General features: G+C 48.1%; 1 protein-coding gene across 2 annotated transcripts in view; it reads left to right on the top strand.

Annotated features, from left to right (window-relative positions):
- KITLG (KIT ligand) overlaps positions 1-16,188 on the top strand; it is a 67,577-nt gene extending 51,389 nt beyond the window's left edge. Inside the window, exons 5-10 of one of the 2 annotated variants that reach the window (XM_068142806.1) lie at positions 1,294-1,456; positions 2,671-2,766; positions 8,978-9,087; positions 10,054-10,130; positions 11,239-11,322; positions 12,056-16,188. In XM_068142806.1, coding sequence (XP_067998907.1) covers positions 1,294-1,456; positions 2,671-2,766; positions 8,978-9,087; positions 10,054-10,130; positions 11,239-11,278 — 486 coding nt within the window. In that variant the 3' untranslated portion in view covers positions 11,279-11,322; positions 12,056-16,188. The other variant, XM_068142805.1, reaches the window with a different exon arrangement.
- Positions 16,189-19,010: the final 2,822 nt, after the last annotated feature.

The following is a 19,010-nucleotide window of genomic DNA, read 5'->3' as shown; positions in this document are numbered from 1 at the left end:
TTCTTGAAGGTCCCTCCTAACCTAAACTGTTCTCTGAGTCTCTACATAATCAATATGTTGTTTGAAATGGTTAATGAAAGTTTCTTACAAAACCAAACTCTTCCATAGAATCAGAGAACCACAGAACTGTTTGGGTTGGAAAGAGATCATGGAGTCCAACCATCAACCCAGCACCACCATGGCCATCAAACCATGGCCCCAAGTGCCATGGCCACAGGTTTCTTGAACACCTCCAGGGATGGGGACTCCACCACCTGCCACTACATTGCTGAGAGCATTTAGATGTTCCCTACCTTTCCACTGCACCCTGAATCCTGGCCCATCTTCAAAGTAGCTCTGGTTTTATTCTGCTCCTGATGATTCAAATCACTCAGCAAAGATGCGGTTGGGAAAGAGTGGTTGGATTTTGTAGGGTGAAGAGATAAAAGTCCTGTGTTTCATGGGAGCAACAAGCTATTCTACTCTTCAGGGAAGGATTATCATGGAGCCTTGTACTTCCAGCCTCAAACATGAAACCATTTTGGAGGCAGAACTCGGGAGTTTTGCTCAGTATTTATTTAATGCATGTTCTTCTTGGGAAAACAGAGTAACCTCAGGCCAGGTTTGACCTTCTGGCATATGGAATGCTTGTTATGAAAGCCAGAGTCAGGTAGAAAGGGGGGGGAAACCCAAAGGAGATAACCATCAATGGTCTTTAACGTGGACTTCAATCTTGTTTAGTCTGGCAATAACAGACTTGTCTGTTAGAGCTGAGAGTGACTGAGCTTCCTTCTTTGTAGTCATGCTCTTATTTTTAGGTACATTATCAGGGCTCTCAGCCTGCCTGTGTGCAGGAGAGGATTCCACCTATTGTATTCTGGTCCCTGTGCGCTTCTGACAACAGCTCTGGGTCGTGTTCCTGTGTGCTCAGATGAAAAGGATCACGTGGAGGCTTGCAAAGTAGTGTGAGAGAGCTGGGGTTTGATGAGGGAAGCCAGAAAGGAACAACAAAACAAGCAAAAAGGTCTCTTGGTTTTTTTTTCCAGGAGGAGATGGGAGACTGCTTTTCATTCCTTGGCAATTTTCTACCTCTGGATTAATAATTCATTTCTATTTGCAGAGCTGATCTGCAGCTCTCAGATCAGAGGGCTTCTATGTTTCATGAAGGGTGCATGCAGCAAACTTGCTCTCCTGCAGGTTAAAAATTCAAGCTCCTTCGTGCCAGCTTTGGCTAATTTTTGTCATCTGCTGGGGTGTGGAAGTGGGCATCTCCCTTGACCTCCTTTCAAGCTAAAATTCTCTCTTTTGCCCCAGGATTTTGTAAAAGAAAATGGCCACCTCTATGAAGAAGGTCACTTCGTTCCTGAGGAGTTTTTTAGGCACTTTAATAGCACCATTGAGGTCTACAAGGAGTTTGCAGACACGTTAGAGAAGAATGACTGCATTCTGCCTTCCACAGTGGGAACACCAGAGAATGGTAAGATGACTCTCAGAAGCTGAAGAGGTATAAATGGGTGGTGCTCCTCTGATCAGAGATGCTAAAGATCTGGTATGGGACCTCCATGTCTCCTTTTTACTGCCAGTTCAACAGCAAAGCTTGTGTTTCTGGCCTGAGTTGAGTTGTCTCTGGCAGTGAAACCACTGCCATCACTCTCTAATGTAACCCAAATAACCTCACAGTCCTCTGCTGTGTTTCCCTTTCCTCCCAAATACATCCTGCATTGTCTCTTGACATTGTTCTTCTTATCTTCTAGTAATGTTTAATTTATACAAGGCAGTAAAGGAGCTGCAGATTGTGCTGCTGAGAGGACAGGAAGTTAGGTCAGGTTGTAAATTGCAGCAGCCTCATGTCACCTCCATATTAATCACAGAGCCCTGGAATCACAGGGTAGTAGAACCAGAGAATCAGAAAATCAGAGAACAGATTGGGTTGGAAAAGATCATCAAATCCAACCATCAACCCAACCCCACCACAGCCGTTAACCCACGCCTCCAAGTGCCATGGCCACCGAGTTCTGGAACACCTCCAGGGATGGGGACTCCACCACCTCCCTGGGCAGCCTCTGCCAATCCCTCACCACTCTTGCAGCAAAGAAACTTTTCCTCACCTCTGACCTAACTCTCCCCTGGCGCAATTTCAGGCCATTTCCTCTCCTATCACCTGAGACTAAGGAAAAGGAGACCAAGCCCCACCTCACTCCAACCGCCTTTCAGGGAGCTGCCCAGACCCACCCCTCCCAAAAACGGGCCGTGGTTACTTAGTTTAAAAAAGTGTGAACAATCTCCAGTCAGGCTCCTGCAGTCCATTCTCCTCCCTCTAGTCCATGGAGCTGTTGTGCTCCCTTTTGTCTCCCTGCCTTTAGTGCCAGCTATTAGCTTCTCCTGAGGGCAACGTACCCAGATGCACAGTGACACCAGCAGTAGCTAGGAACAGAGCAGTGCCATCACCCAAGCAATTGCTTGTCCAGAGCAGCTATTCAGAGGCAGCTCAGTGTGTTGACACATCTGCCTCTTAATAAGGCTGGTTGGGCGGGGTGTGGGGGGGAGTAATTTGGCTTAATCCACCTTATGAATAGCCCTGTAGCCAAACAAGCCTCGGAGGAGCCCTGGAGTAGAGGGAAGAGTAGCCTTATGTGGGGGGGGAGTGGATCTTCAGTTGCATAATGCTGACACCCTGGTTTTTCTGTTCAGATTCCAGGGTTGCTGTCACAAACCCATTTTTGTTTCCTCCTGTTGCTGCCAGCTCCCTGAGGAATGACAGTGTTGGCAGCGACAGTAGCACTAACAGTAAGTACCAAGTGATTGCATTAAGAGCTGTGTCTCCAGTTGGTTCTGCTGGCTGGGCTGCTCTGAGAGCTCAGAGGGAAAGAATGTCATTAATTGTGCAAATTAATGGGAAGTTAACTTGTGCCTGATGGTGTGCCATGTGTTTCTCAGCTGTCCTTAACCCAAATGCAATCAGCTCAGCTAATCAAAGTGGAGAGCTCCTATCCACTTAGAAGGATGTGACAGCTCTCTCCAACTTGGAGGGGGCAAGGCTCTAAGGTTCTGCCTGGGGAGAGGTCTCCCCACCCATGTGGCCTCAGCAAACTTGGCTGTCCCAGGGCACCTCAGTTTAGCTCTCAGGGAAGGAAGTTACTCCAGACAATCAAAATATCATAGCATGGAATGCTTTGGGTTGGAAGGGACCTTAAAGATCATCAAGTTCCAAGCCCCTGCCATGGCCAATGACTCCTCCCACTAGACCAGATCCAACCTGGCCTTGAACACCTCCAGGCAGGGGACATCCACAACCTCCCTGGGCAACCTGTTCCAGTGTCTCACCTCCCTAGCTGTCCTAAACCATGCCCAGGGCACTCCCAGGGACAAAGAGCCTGACTTTGAAAGGACTCTCAGTCTCAAGCTTGACACCAAACCTGAAGACAGTCCCCATGTTTGCTTGCTAGAGTCACAGCAGGGCCAGCTCCACAGTCAGCATGCTTTGGGGGGAGGTCAAAGGCAACATCACTACACTTTTGAGAGGCTAGACTCTTCCCTCTGGCATGGCCACCTCTGTGTTCCTCATTTGTCTTGGTCAGTGTATTACATGACTGGTCACTGACAGATCAGGAAGCCTTGGAACTGTTGCTGCGAGAGCCTCAACATTGCCCCTCACAAGCTCAGAGGAATAGGAACATGAGGTGAAGAGAAGCAGCAAAGCTTCAGGGGCTTTTAGTGGTGTTGTGTACAAGGTGAACACCCTCCGGAGCTTCCCCTGTGAACAGAAGCAGGGGATTTTCCTTAGAGGTTCCTGAAATGGTGGTTAAAGCTTAACCATGTCCTTGTGTCCCTTGTTCCTGTTTCCTGGAAGCACCAGGATGGCAGTGTGTCTATCAATCTCAGGATGGCAGTGTGTCTGTCAATCAATCAGGATGGCAGTGTGTCTATCAATCAGGATGGCAGTGTGTCTGTCAGGCTGACAGTGTTGTCTCTCTTTTACAGTTGCCCCCTTTCACTTCACAGCCTTCCACCTTATCTAACTCACACAGTCACAGGATGTATCAGGTTGTAAAGGATCCTCAAAAGTCATCTTGGCCAAACTGCACTGCAGGGGGCAGGGACACCTCCAACTAGATCAGGCTGCCCAGGGCCATATCAAGTCTGATCCTGAATGTCTCTGGGGATACCACTTCAACCACCCCTCTGGGCAGCCTGTTCCAGTGTTTCACACTCTCATTGTGCAGAACTTCCTCCTGATGTCCAACCTAAATCTCCCCTGCTCTAGTTTCAAACCATTACCCCTCATGCTGTCACCACAAACCCTTCTGAACCTCCCCAGCCTTCCTCTAGGTCCCCTTCAGATACTGAAATGCAGCTTGAAGGTCTCCCCAGAGCCTTCTCCAGGCTGAACAACCCCAGCTCCTGCAGGCTGTCCCCATAGTGGGGGTGCTGCAGCCCTCTGATCATCTTTGTGGCCTCCTCTGGACCCATCCCATCAGGTCCATGACCTTCTTGTGTTGGTGTGTGGTGATAAAGTGTGTGGCTGGCAGGCAGGCTTGGTGCTTCAGAAAACATGGGCAAGGAGACAGCCTGCTGTAGCCTGGGTGGGCACAACAGCACCTTCTGACAGCATGGCAGGAACCACTGAGCTGCTTCTCATGCTGCTTCTCTGGGGAATGTGTGATTTAGTCAGTCTCTGGGGTGTTTATCCCCATGCTTGCTACCTCTTAGCTGGCTCACAGCTGCTGTCAGATTTGAAGCCTTTCCTGATTGCTTTCTAATTAAGAGAAGGTCTTAAGTCATCATTCCTCAGAACCCTCTGAGTAGAAGATTGGAAGAAAAGAGGGAAAAAAAACCCAACAAACCACCTCTGGCTCCTGGCTGCCAGCCTGCCCCTGCAAAAAGAGAAAGCTCGCTGCCATAAATTCTTTGCCAAGAGGTCACAGAGCTGGCTGCAAAGAAGCTGATGAGCCCAGGGCCAATTATGAGGCACCGGGAGGGGGCTGAGGAGCATTCTCAGGTCTGAACCTGTGATAATTTTCATGCTGTCACTGCCAGAGGAGCAATTTTCGGCTGCAGCCTGAAGCAGCGGGGATGGATCTAGGAGTCAAAAGGAAGACAGAGAGATTAGAAGAGCAGTTGAGATGAAAGGAGTTTGACCCAGGACAGTAAGAGGAGGGCTGCTGGGCAGCGCGGTGGAGAGGGGGATTACAAAAGCAGGTTTATGCATCTTGGTTATTAACTGGGACTGATAATGAAGCAGGGCAGGGGTGGGGGGAAGCTAATTAAAATAATGCAGTAAGTCCAAGCAGTGGCCTGGCTGGCCATATGCTGTACAGGTGTGTTTTAATTGCTCATTCTCTTAAGCGATTGATTGGAAAATGGGATAGCAGTTAGCAGCCTTCTGTAGAAATGCCATGGGGCTGCGTGGCTGGGGCCGGGGCCAGGGCCAGGCTGGGCTCCTAAGCAGATTAAATGACATCCATTTGGACATTGGGTGCTGACTTGGTTACTCTGCAGTCACTTGTTTTGAGCTGGTTTGGGGGGGGGGGGGGGGGGGGGCGTGTTTGCTGAGAGGTACCTGTGGTGTATTTGCTGCCCAGGGAAGTGGTGGAGTCACCATCCCTGGAGGTGTTCAAGAGGGGATTGGATGTGGCATTTGGTGCCATGGTTTAGTTAGTCAGGAGGTGTTGGGTGATAGGTTGGACCTGATGATCTCTGAGGTCTTTTCCAGCCTTACTGATTCTGATTCTGTTTATTGGTGTCTCTCTCACTCCCTGAAGGTGATTTCCAGTACTGATGTTATCTTTTGTCTTGGCCTTACTGCTCAGTTTTCTGTTTTTAACTCCATCCCTACCTTTTTGGAAGGAACCACAATGAATCAAGCTTCCAGCACAGAGGGCTCTTCACTGCTCTTCTCACAACAGCAGCACCACTGCATTCACCTTTCAAACCTGAAGGGGGTGGGGGGAAAGAGAGCATCCCCAGACACAAACCACTCCAATTTGATTGTGTGTTTTTTTTTTCTTTTTCTAATTACCCTCTTTAATTTTAAACACTTTTCAAATGAGCCATTTGAACTTAATGGTTTCTAGACCATTTAGAAGCATTCAGTTTGCCAGAGCAGCCCTCCAGATCCATAATGAGCTGGGGAATGTGTGAATAAACTCTGTGCAGGCAGATGACTTGGCCTGCTTTGGATTCTAAGCCCAACTTTGACCATACCTGGAGAGCCTCAGCTAATAAAACCATTTGTGGAATAATTACCCTAGAAATTGACTATAATAGAAGAGAAATTACTTCTCATTTTTCATGCTGTTGCTCCATTTTCCTGACTCATATTTCATGGCTTCTTTGGTTTATTACACAACAATAAAATTCAGCTGCTTTAAGAGAGGAGAATCTGACCTGGATCTGCACCAAATATCTTAACCCCCCCCAACTAAGGGTCAAGAAGAGCAATTTAAGTTGTTCTAAGGTATTGTTCTTCTATTGCATGGCAGCAGTGCTGTTTTCATCCTTGGAATGTTGACTGTCCCCCTGTAGCTTCTTCCTCTCTCCATCTTCTCCCCCATAAAATTCTCAAAACACCTCCAGCCTCCCCAGTTTCTTTCATAAAAGCATAGAATCCATAGGATGGGTTGGGTTGAAGGGACCTTAAAGATCATCCAGTCCCAACCCCCTGCCATGGGCAGCAGCACCTCCCACACAGCAAAGGAAAAACAAACCAAGCCAGGGCTTTGAGTGGTTGGTTGCCAAACTTCTACCCTTGGCTCAAGGTGGAGAGCAGCTCCATGATCTCTCTGTGTAGCTGAGTGGCTTCCCATGTTTTGTTCACAGCTTGACAACACCATCCCAATGCCCATGAAAACTGTACATGAGTCTACATCAGATGAGCTCACTCCATAGATTCATAGATGCTTAGATTGGTTTGGGTTAGAAGGGACCTTAAAGATCATCCAGTTCCAATCCCCTGCCATGGGCAGGGACACCTCCCACCAGCCCAGGCTTCTCAAGGTCTCATCCAACCTGGCCTTGAACACCTCCAGGGAGGGGACCCTGGGCAACCTGTGCCAGTGTCTCATCACCCTCACTGGAAAGAATTTCTTCCTCACCTCCAGTCTAAATCTGCCCTCTTCCAGCTCAAAGCCATTCCACATCGTCCTATCTCTCCAAGCCCTTCTAAAAGTCCCTCCCCAGCTCTCCTGTAGCCCCCTTTCAAGTACCTGAAGGCTGCTCTAAGGTCACCCTGGAGGCTGGAAAACCCCAACTCTCTCAGCCTGTCCCCACAGGAGAGGTTCTCCAGCCCTCTGATCATCTTTGTGGCCTCCTCTGGACCTACTCCAGCAGTTCCATGTCCTTCTTCTGCTGAAAGCACCACCAAGTCCAACCTGCCCCTGCTAGATCAGGATCCCCTGGAGTAAATCACACCTGATTAAAGCTTGAACTGGGGGAGTTGTTGCTAACACTCCTCACTGAGCTGAGTTCCACGATACCGGCTGTGTTTTCATGGAAAGCTCAGTGGTGCTTTCTTCTGTAATTTCCTCACAATAATTGAGCTTTATTATTCAGTACTGAGCAGCTCAAAGAACACTGTAAACACCCAGAGCTCTGGAACTGTTATTTCAGGAAGGAGTCCTGCTTTCATAATTAAGGAAAGAATACCAGCATTTAATTCAGTTAATTGCACAATTTGGCAAAGTTCACCCATGGCTGAATGCTGTTGGTGTTGCCTTCTTCTCCTTTGTTCCAACTTTAGAGTGGAGGCAAACCCCCTAATGAGCAGGTGAGGGCTGCTCTGGTGTTTTTACAGATAAGATCTTGTGTGGTAATTGTGGTGGAGCTGAGCAGAAGTGAACTAAAAATTCCTTTGGGATGTGTACAGCAAAAAAATATAATCAAACCAGGGCTTTGAGTGGTTGGTTGCCAAACTTCCACCCTGGCTCAAGGTGGAGAGCAGCTCCATGACCTCACTGTGCAGCTGAGTGGCTTCCCATGTTTTGTTCACAACTTAACACCATCCCAATGCCCATGAAAACTGTACCTGAGTCTACATCAGATGAGCTCACTCCATAGATTCATAGATGCATAGACTGGTGTGGGTTGGAAGGGACCTTAAAGATCATCCAATTCTAACCCCTCTGCCATGAGCAGGGGCATCTCCCACCAGCCCAGGTTGCTCAAGGCCTCATCCAATCTGGCCTTGAACACCTCCAGGAAAGGGGCAACCGCCACCTCCCTGGGCAACCTGATCCAGTGTCTCACCAGCCTCACTATAATCTTGCTAAGAGGTTTCTTGCTTAAGGTGCAGAGAGAGAGCTCTGAGAGGTGCTGGCTTCTTTCTACTCCCCTTTTGCACCTTGGTGGCTAGAGCAAGCAGCTCCTCTGCTGCTGCCCAAGGAACTGACCAGTCAGGTTGTGAAGCTCAGCTGATGCCCACAGCAATTTGCAGTCCCTGTGGTGTCCAGAGAAGGGCCACGAGGGTGAGCAGAGCACTGGAGCTGCTCTGCTATGAGGTCAGACTAAGAGAGTTGGGGCTGTTCAGTCTGGAGAAGAGAAGGCTCTGAGGAGACCTAATTGTGGCCTTCCAGTATCTGCAGGGGGCTACAAGAAAGCTGGGGAGGGACTTTGAGGGTGTCAGGGAGTGATGGGGGGGCGGAATGAAGAAAAACTAGATTAAGATTGGATGTGAGGAAGAAGTTGTTCCCCATGAGGGTGGTGAGAGACTGGCACAGGCTGCCCAGGGAGGTGGTGGAAGCCTCATCCTCATGCCTGGAGGTGTTTGCAGCCAGGCTGGATGTGGCTGTGAGCAACCTGCTGTAGTGTGAGGTGTCCCTGCCCATGGCAGGGGGGTTGGGACTGGCTGATCCTTGAGGTCCCTTCCAGCCCTGACAATTCTATGATTCTCTGGTTCTTGCTGTTCGAGATGCTCTTGTGTAGGTGCTGCTAACAGAGTTGCCCTTAAGACAGTTCTCTGCTCTAACTCTGCCTCCACTAATGAGAGCATTTGCAATTACAGAAGAGGCCCTTGGCTTCATTAGCAGCTCCAGCCTGCAAGGGATCAGCATAGCACTGACATCGCTGCTGTCTCTTCTCAGTGGCTTTATTCTGGGAGCCTTATACTGGAAGGTAAGAAAAATCCCCTTTTGTTGTTGATGTGGTGATATTGCAGCCCTGAGCTGGGAGGAGGTGGGCAGAGCAGCCCTGTTCTGAGGCTGATGACAGCAAGAGACATCTCTTTTGATCTTCACTCAGCTGTGTGACATGCAAATGGGAAGCTGTGTTGTCAAATTCCTCAGTTCCAACCACCAACGTGCAAATCCTGTCTTATCAACATGATAGCTGTCTAACTGCAAGGGGAAAACAGGGGATTCTCCCAGCTTCCCACTTTTATCATCTCGTCAGAAGATGCTTTTGCTTCTGCCCCTTCTGCCCTCAACACTCTTTTGCTTTTGCCTCTTCCATCCTTCTTTCCTTCCTTCCCAAATTCCTTCCTGATTTCCTCCCTCAATTCCTTCTGAGTTCCTTCCTTCCAAATTCTTTCTTGAATTCTCCCTGAATTCCTCCCCAAATTCCTTCCTCAATTCCATCCTTCCTTCCTGAATTCCTTCTTTCCTTCCTCCCACTTTCTTCCTTTCTTCCTTCCTGAATTCCTTCTTTCCAAATTCCTTCTTTTGAAATTCCTCCCTTACTTCCTTCCTTCCTCCTTTCCAACTTCTTCCTCCCGTCTTCTCTTCCTCCCTTCCCTTCCCTTCCCTTCCCTTCCCTTCCCTTCCCTTCCCTTCCCTTCCCTTCCCTTCCCTTCCCTTCCCTTCCCTTCCCTTCCCTTCCCTTCCCTTCCCTTCCCTTCCCTTCCCTTCCCTTCCCTTCCCTTCCCTTCCCTTCCCTTCCCTTCCCTTCCCTTCCCTTCCCTTCCCTTCCCTCCCTCCCTCCCTTCCCTTCCTCCTCTTCCTCCCCTTCCTTCTCTTCCTCCTTTCCAACAATGACATGGGTACCGAAAGCCTGAAGCCAGCCTAAACACCCAGCAGCTGTGCAGGGGGGAGCTGTTGAAGACACTTCTCTGTATTTGATATACTTCATACATTTTCCTCCTAGAAAACACATCCCAAATCCAGACCCGAAAGCGATGAGAGCACGCAGTGTCATGACTGTCAAGAGGAAAATGAGATAAGGTATCTTTGGTTCACTTTATAGACATCTATAAAACACTTTCTCTGGCAGAGCTGCTTCCTGAAGGCTCCTGAAGCTTTTAGAGCCAGAGGCTCCAAGCCAGACACAAACCTCCCTCCCCCAAGCTCTTGCTGGAGAGGCAAAATGCCTGCTCAAGATGCTTCCCTTAAAGGCAGCCCCTCTCCCTTTCTAGTTGAAGCATAAACATTGATGTGGAGCAAGATTTCTGCAGACAACACTTTTGGTTTATTATCTTTACCTATCAGTAACTCCCTCTCTGAGGAAGAATTGCTGAGAAACAACCCAAAAAAGGTGAATCTTCTTAGCTGTTTTTATCTTCTTCCTTGTTAGAGCTGGGGGTCCCTGGCTGGGCTCCTAAGGCCTCCTAAATATTTTTCTTGCAGTAACATTTTGTATGCTCTTTCACTTTATTTTGGCCCCCCCAAGGGTGTCTCTTCTGTGCTATCCTCATGATAAGCCCCAGGTTATCAGCAGTGTTGATAAAAAAAACCTAATGAGAGCTCATTCAAAGCCTAATAAATTCTTAAGATCCTTCTGAAATGATTCATGGCTCTGCACACATTAAGCCATGGCTCTGCACACATTAAGCCATGGCTCTGCACACATTAAGCCATGGCTCTGCACACGTTAAACCATGGCTCTGCACACGTTAAACCATGGCTCTACACGTTAAACCATGGATCTACACATGTTAAACCATGGATCTACACACATTAAACCATGGCTCTGCACACATTAAGCCTTCCTTTATCTTCACAGGAAATATAAAACCTTGCTTTATAGGAAGAAAAGAGGAAAGAAGAAACAATTAGTCAAATGCAGGAGATGACCTTAACAGGGAGTTGAAACTGGCTGCATTCTCCATCAGACATCTTCTTAAATCCTTTTTGTTTCTCCTTCCTCTTCATGAAACTTGTCAAATTCATCTGTAAATAGGAAGACCTAAGGGCAAAGAGAATTTCTAATATGTTAAGGTCCTTTTTAATGCACCTTATGGATCAGCCCTTCCCTCCTCTGTCCTTGAAACACCAACATTGGAGTAATAAAGTTTATTGGTTGTTTGTTTTTGTGGTTTTTTTTTTTCCCCAGTATGTTGCAGCAAAAAGAAAAGGAACATCTACAAGTGTAGCTGTTGCTTTTTCTCCCTCAACACTGTTACTGATTCGTGTACAGGTAAGTTCAGAACTTCATAGATCCATAGAGGCACAGAACTTCATAGATCCATAGAGGCCACAGTTTGACTACTGGGCTCAGTTCTGGCGCCACAGTATAAGAAACACAGGGTGGAGGGTGTCCAGAGAAGAGCAACAAGGCTACTGAGGGGTTTGGAGAACATGTGGTATGAGGAGTGGCTGAGGGAGCTGGGGTTGTTTGGTCTGGAGAAGAGGAGGCTGAGGGGAGAGACCTCATTGCTCTCTCCAGCTCCCTGAAAGGAGGTTGCAGTGAGGTGGGGGTTGGTCTCTTCTCCCAGGCAACCACCAACAGAACAAGAGGACACAGTCTCAAGATGTGCCAGGGGAGGTTCAGGCTGGATGTTAGGAAGAAATTCTTCCCAGCAAGAGAGATTGGCCATTGGAATGTGCTGCCCAGGGAGGTGGTGGAGTCACCATCCCTGGAGGCATTTAAGAAGAGCCTGGATGAGGCACTTGGTGCCATGGTTTAGTTGATCAGATGGTGTTGGGTGATAGGTTGGACCTGATGACCTCAAAGGTCTTTTCCAACCTGGTTAATTCTATTCTATTCTATTCCTATTCCTATTCCTATTCCTATTCCTATTCCTATTCCTATTCCTATTCCTATTCCTATTCCTATTCCTATTCCTATTCCTATTCCTATTCTGTTCTGTTCTATTCTATTCTATTCTATTCTATCTAAATTTGTCCTTTCTGGTTTATTTCCTCTGCAGGCAGGTAACAGTTCCATGTTCGCTTCATAACTGAAGCAGCTTTAAGCACATTGGTATTCCTTCTGGAGTGACAGACTGAGTCTGCATCTGTTGTTGCTGCCCATGACTCCATAGACATGAGAGAGAAACCAGAACAATTTGTGTTTGTGACTGTGAAACCAACACTGAATTGAACAACAGCGAGCGGAGTGTGCACTTAGCAGGGCTGCATCTCGTGTCAATATGGACCCTGGCTGGGGGCGAGGGGGGCACCCGGAGATTTTTCATTGCATTGAGACTTGCAGCTGACTCTGGCCAGCGAATTAAAACCCATCCTCAACCTAAAACCCCATCTTTGAACTGCCTCCAGCTACATGTAATCATTGAAATACCCTTTGCATCCTTAATTTAAGTTCTGTGTCCTCTACCCTCACCTTGGTGTCTTCAGATGGAGTCCTCTGGACTGACAGGAAATGCAGGAATGGATACAGAGAATGTGCTCTTCCTTGTTGTATATAAAACTTGAAAGCCAAGTGGTGCCATGGGTGGCATGCCAAGTTGTGCCAGGCCATGGCCTTTTGATTGCAAGGAGCTGTGCTTATGCCTGGCAAAAGATGCCTCAAGAGTTCATCAGTGTTGGTGGTGGCCTCCATGAGCAAAGTCCCAACAGAAAGCCTCAGGAGTTCATCAGTGTTGGTGGGGGCCTCCATGAGCAAAGTCCCAACAGAAGGCCTCAGGAGTTCATCAGTGTTGGTGGGGGCCTCCATGAGCAAAGTCCCAGCAGAAAGCCTCAGGAGTTCATCAGTGTTGGTGGGGGCCTCCATGAGCAAAGTCCCAACAGAAGGCCTCAAGAGTTCATCAGTGTTGGTGGGGGCCTCCATTCAGGAGAAGCAAAATGCTGGCTGAAGACAAAGTGAAGAGGTCAGCCAAGTTCAAGAGGTGACAAAGTGGCCCTGTGAACACAGCTTACCAAGAGGTGACCCAGTGAAGAGGTGACTGTATCTCATGGAGCTGTGAAGTATGGACTGCTGGGTGTGTGGAGGCTGCTGAGCTTCCCAGCCAGGCCAAGGGAAAGTGAAGAGTCTGAACTGTGTTCAACCATCAGGCTGAAGACCAAGCCATGAATGCATTGTCAGTGCTGCAGATGCATGCCATCCAAACCTTGTCTTGAAATGTAGAGCTTAGGAAAACCCCAAAGGTGTTGAGAGTGTATTTAGCTTTGACTTACATCAGCTGTAATTAGTGTTTGCATTGTGTTTTAAGTGATTAGTAAGCTTTCTGTGTCCTGGCATTCCCCACTTGGCAAGGGAATTCTTTGAAACAAGAGAGAAAGGCCTCCGCACTTCCCACTTGTCTTCTTCATCCATGGAATCTGGACAGGCCTGATTTACAGAGATGCAAATCCTAGAAAGGAAACCATGGTGAAAGTTCCCAGTGTGGTTGTGCATCTTTCCATCCTGGCTCTCTCCAGATCCTGGCTATGAATTACGTACCTGGCTTAGGGGGTTGCACCTCAGAATGTGATGGTGGCCAACCTCAGATGGCCAGCTGACATCTGCCATTAAACTGACCAGGTCAGCAAGAGCTTTACTTTAAGAACTTGTGAGTTTTCATTCTAATGATTGGACTTGGTGATCTTAAAGGTCTTTTCCAACCTAGGCAGTGCTGTGATTCTGTGGTTCTGCATAGGATGGCAACTTACACAACAGTGATGGCTGCTGAGCACCTCCCTCCTTTCCTGTGCTGTCATTCAACCCTGCACTTTCTCATTCCATGTCTGCTCCTTGCACTGGAGCTAATAACAGCTGGAGAACCTCCCCTATGGGGACAGGCTGAGAGAGCTGGGGCTGTTCAGCCTGGAGAAGAGAAGGCTCCTGGGAGACATCAGAGCAGCCTGTCAGTACCTGAAGGGGACTACAGGAGAGCTGGGGAGGGACTTTTGACAAGGGCTTGGAGTGGAGGAGGAAGAAGGGATTGAAGCTGGAAGAGGGGAGATTGAGACTGGAGATGAGGAAGAAATTCTTTGCAGTGAGGATGGTGAGACACTGGAACAGGTTGCCCAGGGAGGCTATAGTTGCCCTCTCCCTGAGGGTGTTCAAGTCCAGGTTGGATGAGGCCTTGAACAGCCTGGGCTGGTGGGAGGTGTCCCTGCCCACAGCTGGGGGATTGGAACTGGGTGATCTTTAAGATCCCTTCCAACCCAACCCATTCTGTGATTGTATGAACTTCAAAACTTGAAAAAGCAAACAAAAATCCATCCACCACCTTTGCAATGTTTTGCATAAAGTTGGAGTTCTCTTTCAAATCCACAGTTTGTCCTATTTTGAAGAAATTCTGGTGGAAACGTTAATCACCTGCTGGAATTGTAGAGAACCATGCAGAAGAAGATGACCTACAGCTAATATATACATGGGGGGGGAGGGGGAAATGTGTGTGGGGGTGAAGATATTATTTGTCTTTCATACTTTCAAAAAGCAGAGACCTCAAACCCTTAACTATGTTTAATGACAGAGCTAAGGTCTTCGTGCAGCCGCTCTGTGTGGAATTGTGACCCTACTGAAATCAGCGTCCAAACTTCTCATGAAAGAGAAGAACCTCTCATGAAGGGGAAGAACTTCTCATAAAGGAGAACTTCTCATAAAGGAGCAGCCTCCTCCTGGATGACCTCTCCCTGGAGACATTCAAGGCCAGGCTGGATGAGGCCTTGAGCAGCCTGGGCTGGTGGGAGGTGTCCCTGCCCATGGCAGGGGTTGGAACTGGATGATCTTGAAGGGCCCTTCCTACCCAACCCATTCCATGAATCTGTGAGACATCTTTGAAATCAGTGGAAATGTAGTGACTGTTCCATGGGACTAGGGGTGGTAGAAAGAGTCCTTGAATTGCTTCTTCTTTATCCAGGGGGAAGCTGTTCAGCTTCTGAAGGGTCATCAGTTTCTTTGTAGGTAGGCAGAGCCCTCTCATTACCACAGCACATGAACAGCCTTGCTTTTTACAATGGAAAATAGCAACTCTTGTATTCCAGTTTATTTTTCACACAAAAGCAAACCAAATCTGCTCCCCAGCTGCCCGTGGCTTGGTGAGAAACCATCAGGTTTGAGGTTTCCTTTGGAGCAGTTGAACCTTGCATGCAGTCAGTAGTGGCCTGGTGAGGATAAAGCAGCAGCTGGTGATTCGCAGTCATTCAAGCTGCTGCTTTAGCTGTGTGTTTACTTGAATTAATTGATGGTACTTATTTCACCAGAAGGCCACTGTCTTCAGTCAGCTTCTCAAATGTGCTGTCCTATGGAGCTTCATGGTCAGCCTCCACATTTGCTTTCTGGACCTTCTGATCTCCACCAGCTCTCTGCTTTCTCTGTTGCTCTCTCTTTGTCATAGGCTGAACTTGTTTACTCCCCACACCTATTACATGGAAAAGCAAGGAACAAGGTCTGCACCATGAGGGTGGTGGAACACTGGAACAGGTTGCCCAGGGAGGTGGTTGAGTTCCCATCCCTGGAGATCTTCAAGGTGAGGCTCAAGAGGGCTCTGGGCAATCTGACCTAGTGGAGGATGTCCCTGCTGACTGCAGAGGGGCTTGGACTGGATGACCTTCGGAGGTCCCTTCCAACCCAAAGCATTCTATGGTTCTATGACAATATTTTGGAGTGACTTTAACATGTAACAATTACCCAAACATTCTTCCAGCCAGGAATTCCCACTCCCTCCTCAGTGCAGCTCTGCAGGAATGGTGGCAGGTTGCTCTTCTCTTCTCAAGTCGATGGAATGCCAAAGTTCAGACTCTTTAGTGGTGGAGACACAGACCTTTGCTGGCTGCTTGGGAGGGCAAACCCCTTTGATTCCAGTGTCAGTGTCAGCACTGTCTTGCAGAGTTAAAACATTGTGGCTGAAGGTAATTGACAAAGGTGATCAAGAAATGTGATGTGGATGTAAATATGTGTCCTCTTCAAAGATAGATGTTTGGTTCTTTGGTTTTGTTTGGGGGTTGGTTTTTTTTGTTGTTGTTTGATTTTGGTTTTGGTTTGTTGGTTGTTTGTTGGTTTTGTTTGGTTTTTTTTTTGCCCAGATCCTTTTTTTATACCAGTTCAAATTTGGAATTTACATTATATTCATATACTTTATTGTTCTAAATAAAGATATTATGCACTGCTACAGAACTCACAGATTGACCTTTTGGGGGGTTTTGGTGGTGGTGGAAATTCTGTCATCTCCTGCCAGACTCTCCTTGGAGTCCTGGTGGTCAAGAAGTTCTCCATGGGACAGCAATGTGCTCTTGTGGCCAAGAAGGCCAATGGGATCCTGGGGTGCATTAAGAAGAGCAAGGCCAGCAGGTCATGGTTGGTTCTCCTCCCTTTCTACTCTGCCCTGGTGAGGCCACATCTGGAGTACTGTGTCCAGTTCTGAGTTTCCCAGCTCAAGAGGGACAAGAATCTACTAGAGAGAGTCCAATGGAGACTGTGAGGATGCTGAAGGGACTGCAGCATCTGTGAATGAGGAAAGGCTGAGAGCCCTGGGGCTGGTTAGCCTGAAGGAGAAGGCTGAGAGGGGATCTGAGCAATGGTTACAAATACCTTAAGGGTGAGTGACAAGAAGAAGGGGCCAGGCTCTTTTTATCCTGTGATAGGATAAAGGGCAATGGACACAAAGTGGAGCACAGCAAGCTCCACGTCAACATGAGGGAAAATTCCTTTGCTGTGAGGGTGCTGGAGCCCTGCAGCAGGCTGCCCAGAGAGGTTGTGGACTCTCCTCTGGAGACTTTCCAAACCCATCTGGACCCATTCCTGTGTGACTGGGCCTACATGATCCTTCTTTGGCAATGGGGTTGGACTCAATAATCTTCAGAGGTCACTTCCAACTGCTACCAATCTACGATTCCATGATTCTGTGATGCATGGCTGCTGGGTACAGGCTCATCCATAATACATTTCATTTCCTGACCATCCTTTTTGAAGTCTTGTGCCACCAAAGCACGTGTCCAGATAGCCAGCCTAGGTCTAGAGTGACCTAGACATGCTTGAGAAGGGAGCCCATGTGAACTTCAGGAGGTTCCACAAGGCCAAGTGCAATATTCTGCAAGGGGGTCAAGGCAGTCCTTAGTATCAATACAGGCTGGGGGCTGAAGGGATGGAGAGCAGCCCTGTGTAGTGGTGAATTTCCATTCACCACTGGACGTGAGCTGACAATGTCCGCTTGAAGCCTAGAAAGCTAACCATGACTTGGGGCTGCATCCAAACAAGCCTGGCCAATGGGCTGAGGGAGGTGATTCTGCCCCTCCACTCTGGTAAGACCCCACCTGCAGAACTGTACCCAGGTCTGGAGTCCTCAGCATGGGAAAGCCATGGACCTGTTGGGTCCAGAGGAGGGCTGGAGCACCTCTGCTGTGAGGAAAGAGTGAGTTGAGTAGAGATTGTTCAGCCTGAAGAAAAGGAGGTTCTGGGGAGACCTTTCAGTGGCTCCTCAGTATTTGAAGGGAGCTTATAAGAAAGATAATCATAGAATGGATTCTGTTGGAAGGGACCTTGAAGATCATCCAATTCCATGGGCAGGGACACCTCCCACTACCCCAGGTTGATCAAGGCTTTATCCAAGCTGGCCTTGAACAGCTCCAGGGAGGGGGTTTCATTTTCTTCCATGCTCAAACATACCCATGCCTAAAGCATCTTTTGTGCTCAGAGTCTCTGAATGATCGGTGCCGCGTGAGACGCTTTGAGTCAAGGAGTTTGTGAGTCAAGAAGTTTTGAGTGAAGCTATTTTGAGTCAAGACATTCCGAGTTCTAGCAGGCAGGGTTGTTTCAGGACTTCACACCACACCAACCATTTCTGGAGACACTTCATCAGCACTCTTGGTGTAGCCAGGCTGATGATAATTTTTCTTCTCCCAAAGCTCCCGCGTTTCTCAGATGGATGAAGTTTCCCAAAGCCTCCACCCAAGCATGTGCTAACACAACCAAGTTTTCTGGGGTTGGAATCATTTGGTGCTGGTGTGGTGCAGAAAATAAGCCTAAATCAAAGCAGACTGCCCAAACGGGGAAGATTTTAGAGCTGAGCCCTCTGGGTTTTTTCTCTCCACCATATCCTGAGTAAAATTCTTTCAACACATCCCAGGAAAAGATGCCCAAAGGGGATTCTAATTCCCCTGCCTCATGTCCCTTTCTGCAAGATCCCACGATAAGCCAGCAAGCAGGGGCTAAAAATACAGATTTGACTTCTTCCTGACTGATTTGAGCCTTTGGGCTTCTGGCCAGTCACAAAACATAGGCACAACTTTCAGTCTTCTCTTGGCAAAGAAGAGATCCTTCTTGAGCTCTTGGGAAGAAAGAAAGGAGTGGGGGGGGTGGGGGTGGGGGAAAAGTCTGATTTGAGATCACAAAAAAAGCCTCTTTGTTTGTCACCAGTTCTGCTGTGCAGGAGAACAGCAAGAGAGAGTCAAAATTGGCCCAATTAGAGTTAAAGAAGCTGTAGAGCACAAAAAATGTATAGTTTCTGTCAGTGGAAGTGACTACCCCAAGTGACAAAATGTCAGCTGAGAAATTTCACCTTGTCATCTCCTCCATTGTGATTGATGATTATTAGGACCCCACAGGTTATTTAATCTGTCATGTACTGAAAGTTAAATACTTGAGGCCTTCCTTTTTTCTCAGCAGTGCTGTCATCAGGAACAAAACACAGCACAGCCCTCACCTTCAGAAATGACAAAGTGGGGATGTGCCTCAAAGCCAATTAGCAGCAGCGCTGAAGGCAGCCAGAGAGCACCTACAGCTTCTGAATCACCTCCTGGAAATAAAGGGATGAGATCTGGGGGACAGTTACTGCTTAGCTAAATGTTAAGACTGGGTTCAGTTTAGGGACCTTCACTCCAAGGACATTGAAGGTCTGGAATGTATCCAGAGAAGGGTAACAAAGCTGGGGAAGGGTCTTCTGGGGAACAGCTGAGGGAGCTGGGGGTGTTCAGTGTGGAGAAGAGGATGTTGAGGGGAGA

The sequence above is a fragment of the Melanerpes formicivorus genome, unplaced genomic scaffold (genome assembly GCF_026170545.1).
Source record: "Melanerpes formicivorus ecotype bairdi unplaced genomic scaffold, bMelFor1.0.p_v2 SCAF_8, whole genome shotgun sequence".
Lineage (NCBI taxonomy): Eukaryota > Metazoa > Chordata > Aves > Piciformes > Picidae > Melanerpes > Melanerpes formicivorus.
This window is presented reverse-complemented; position numbering and strand designations above follow the sequence as displayed.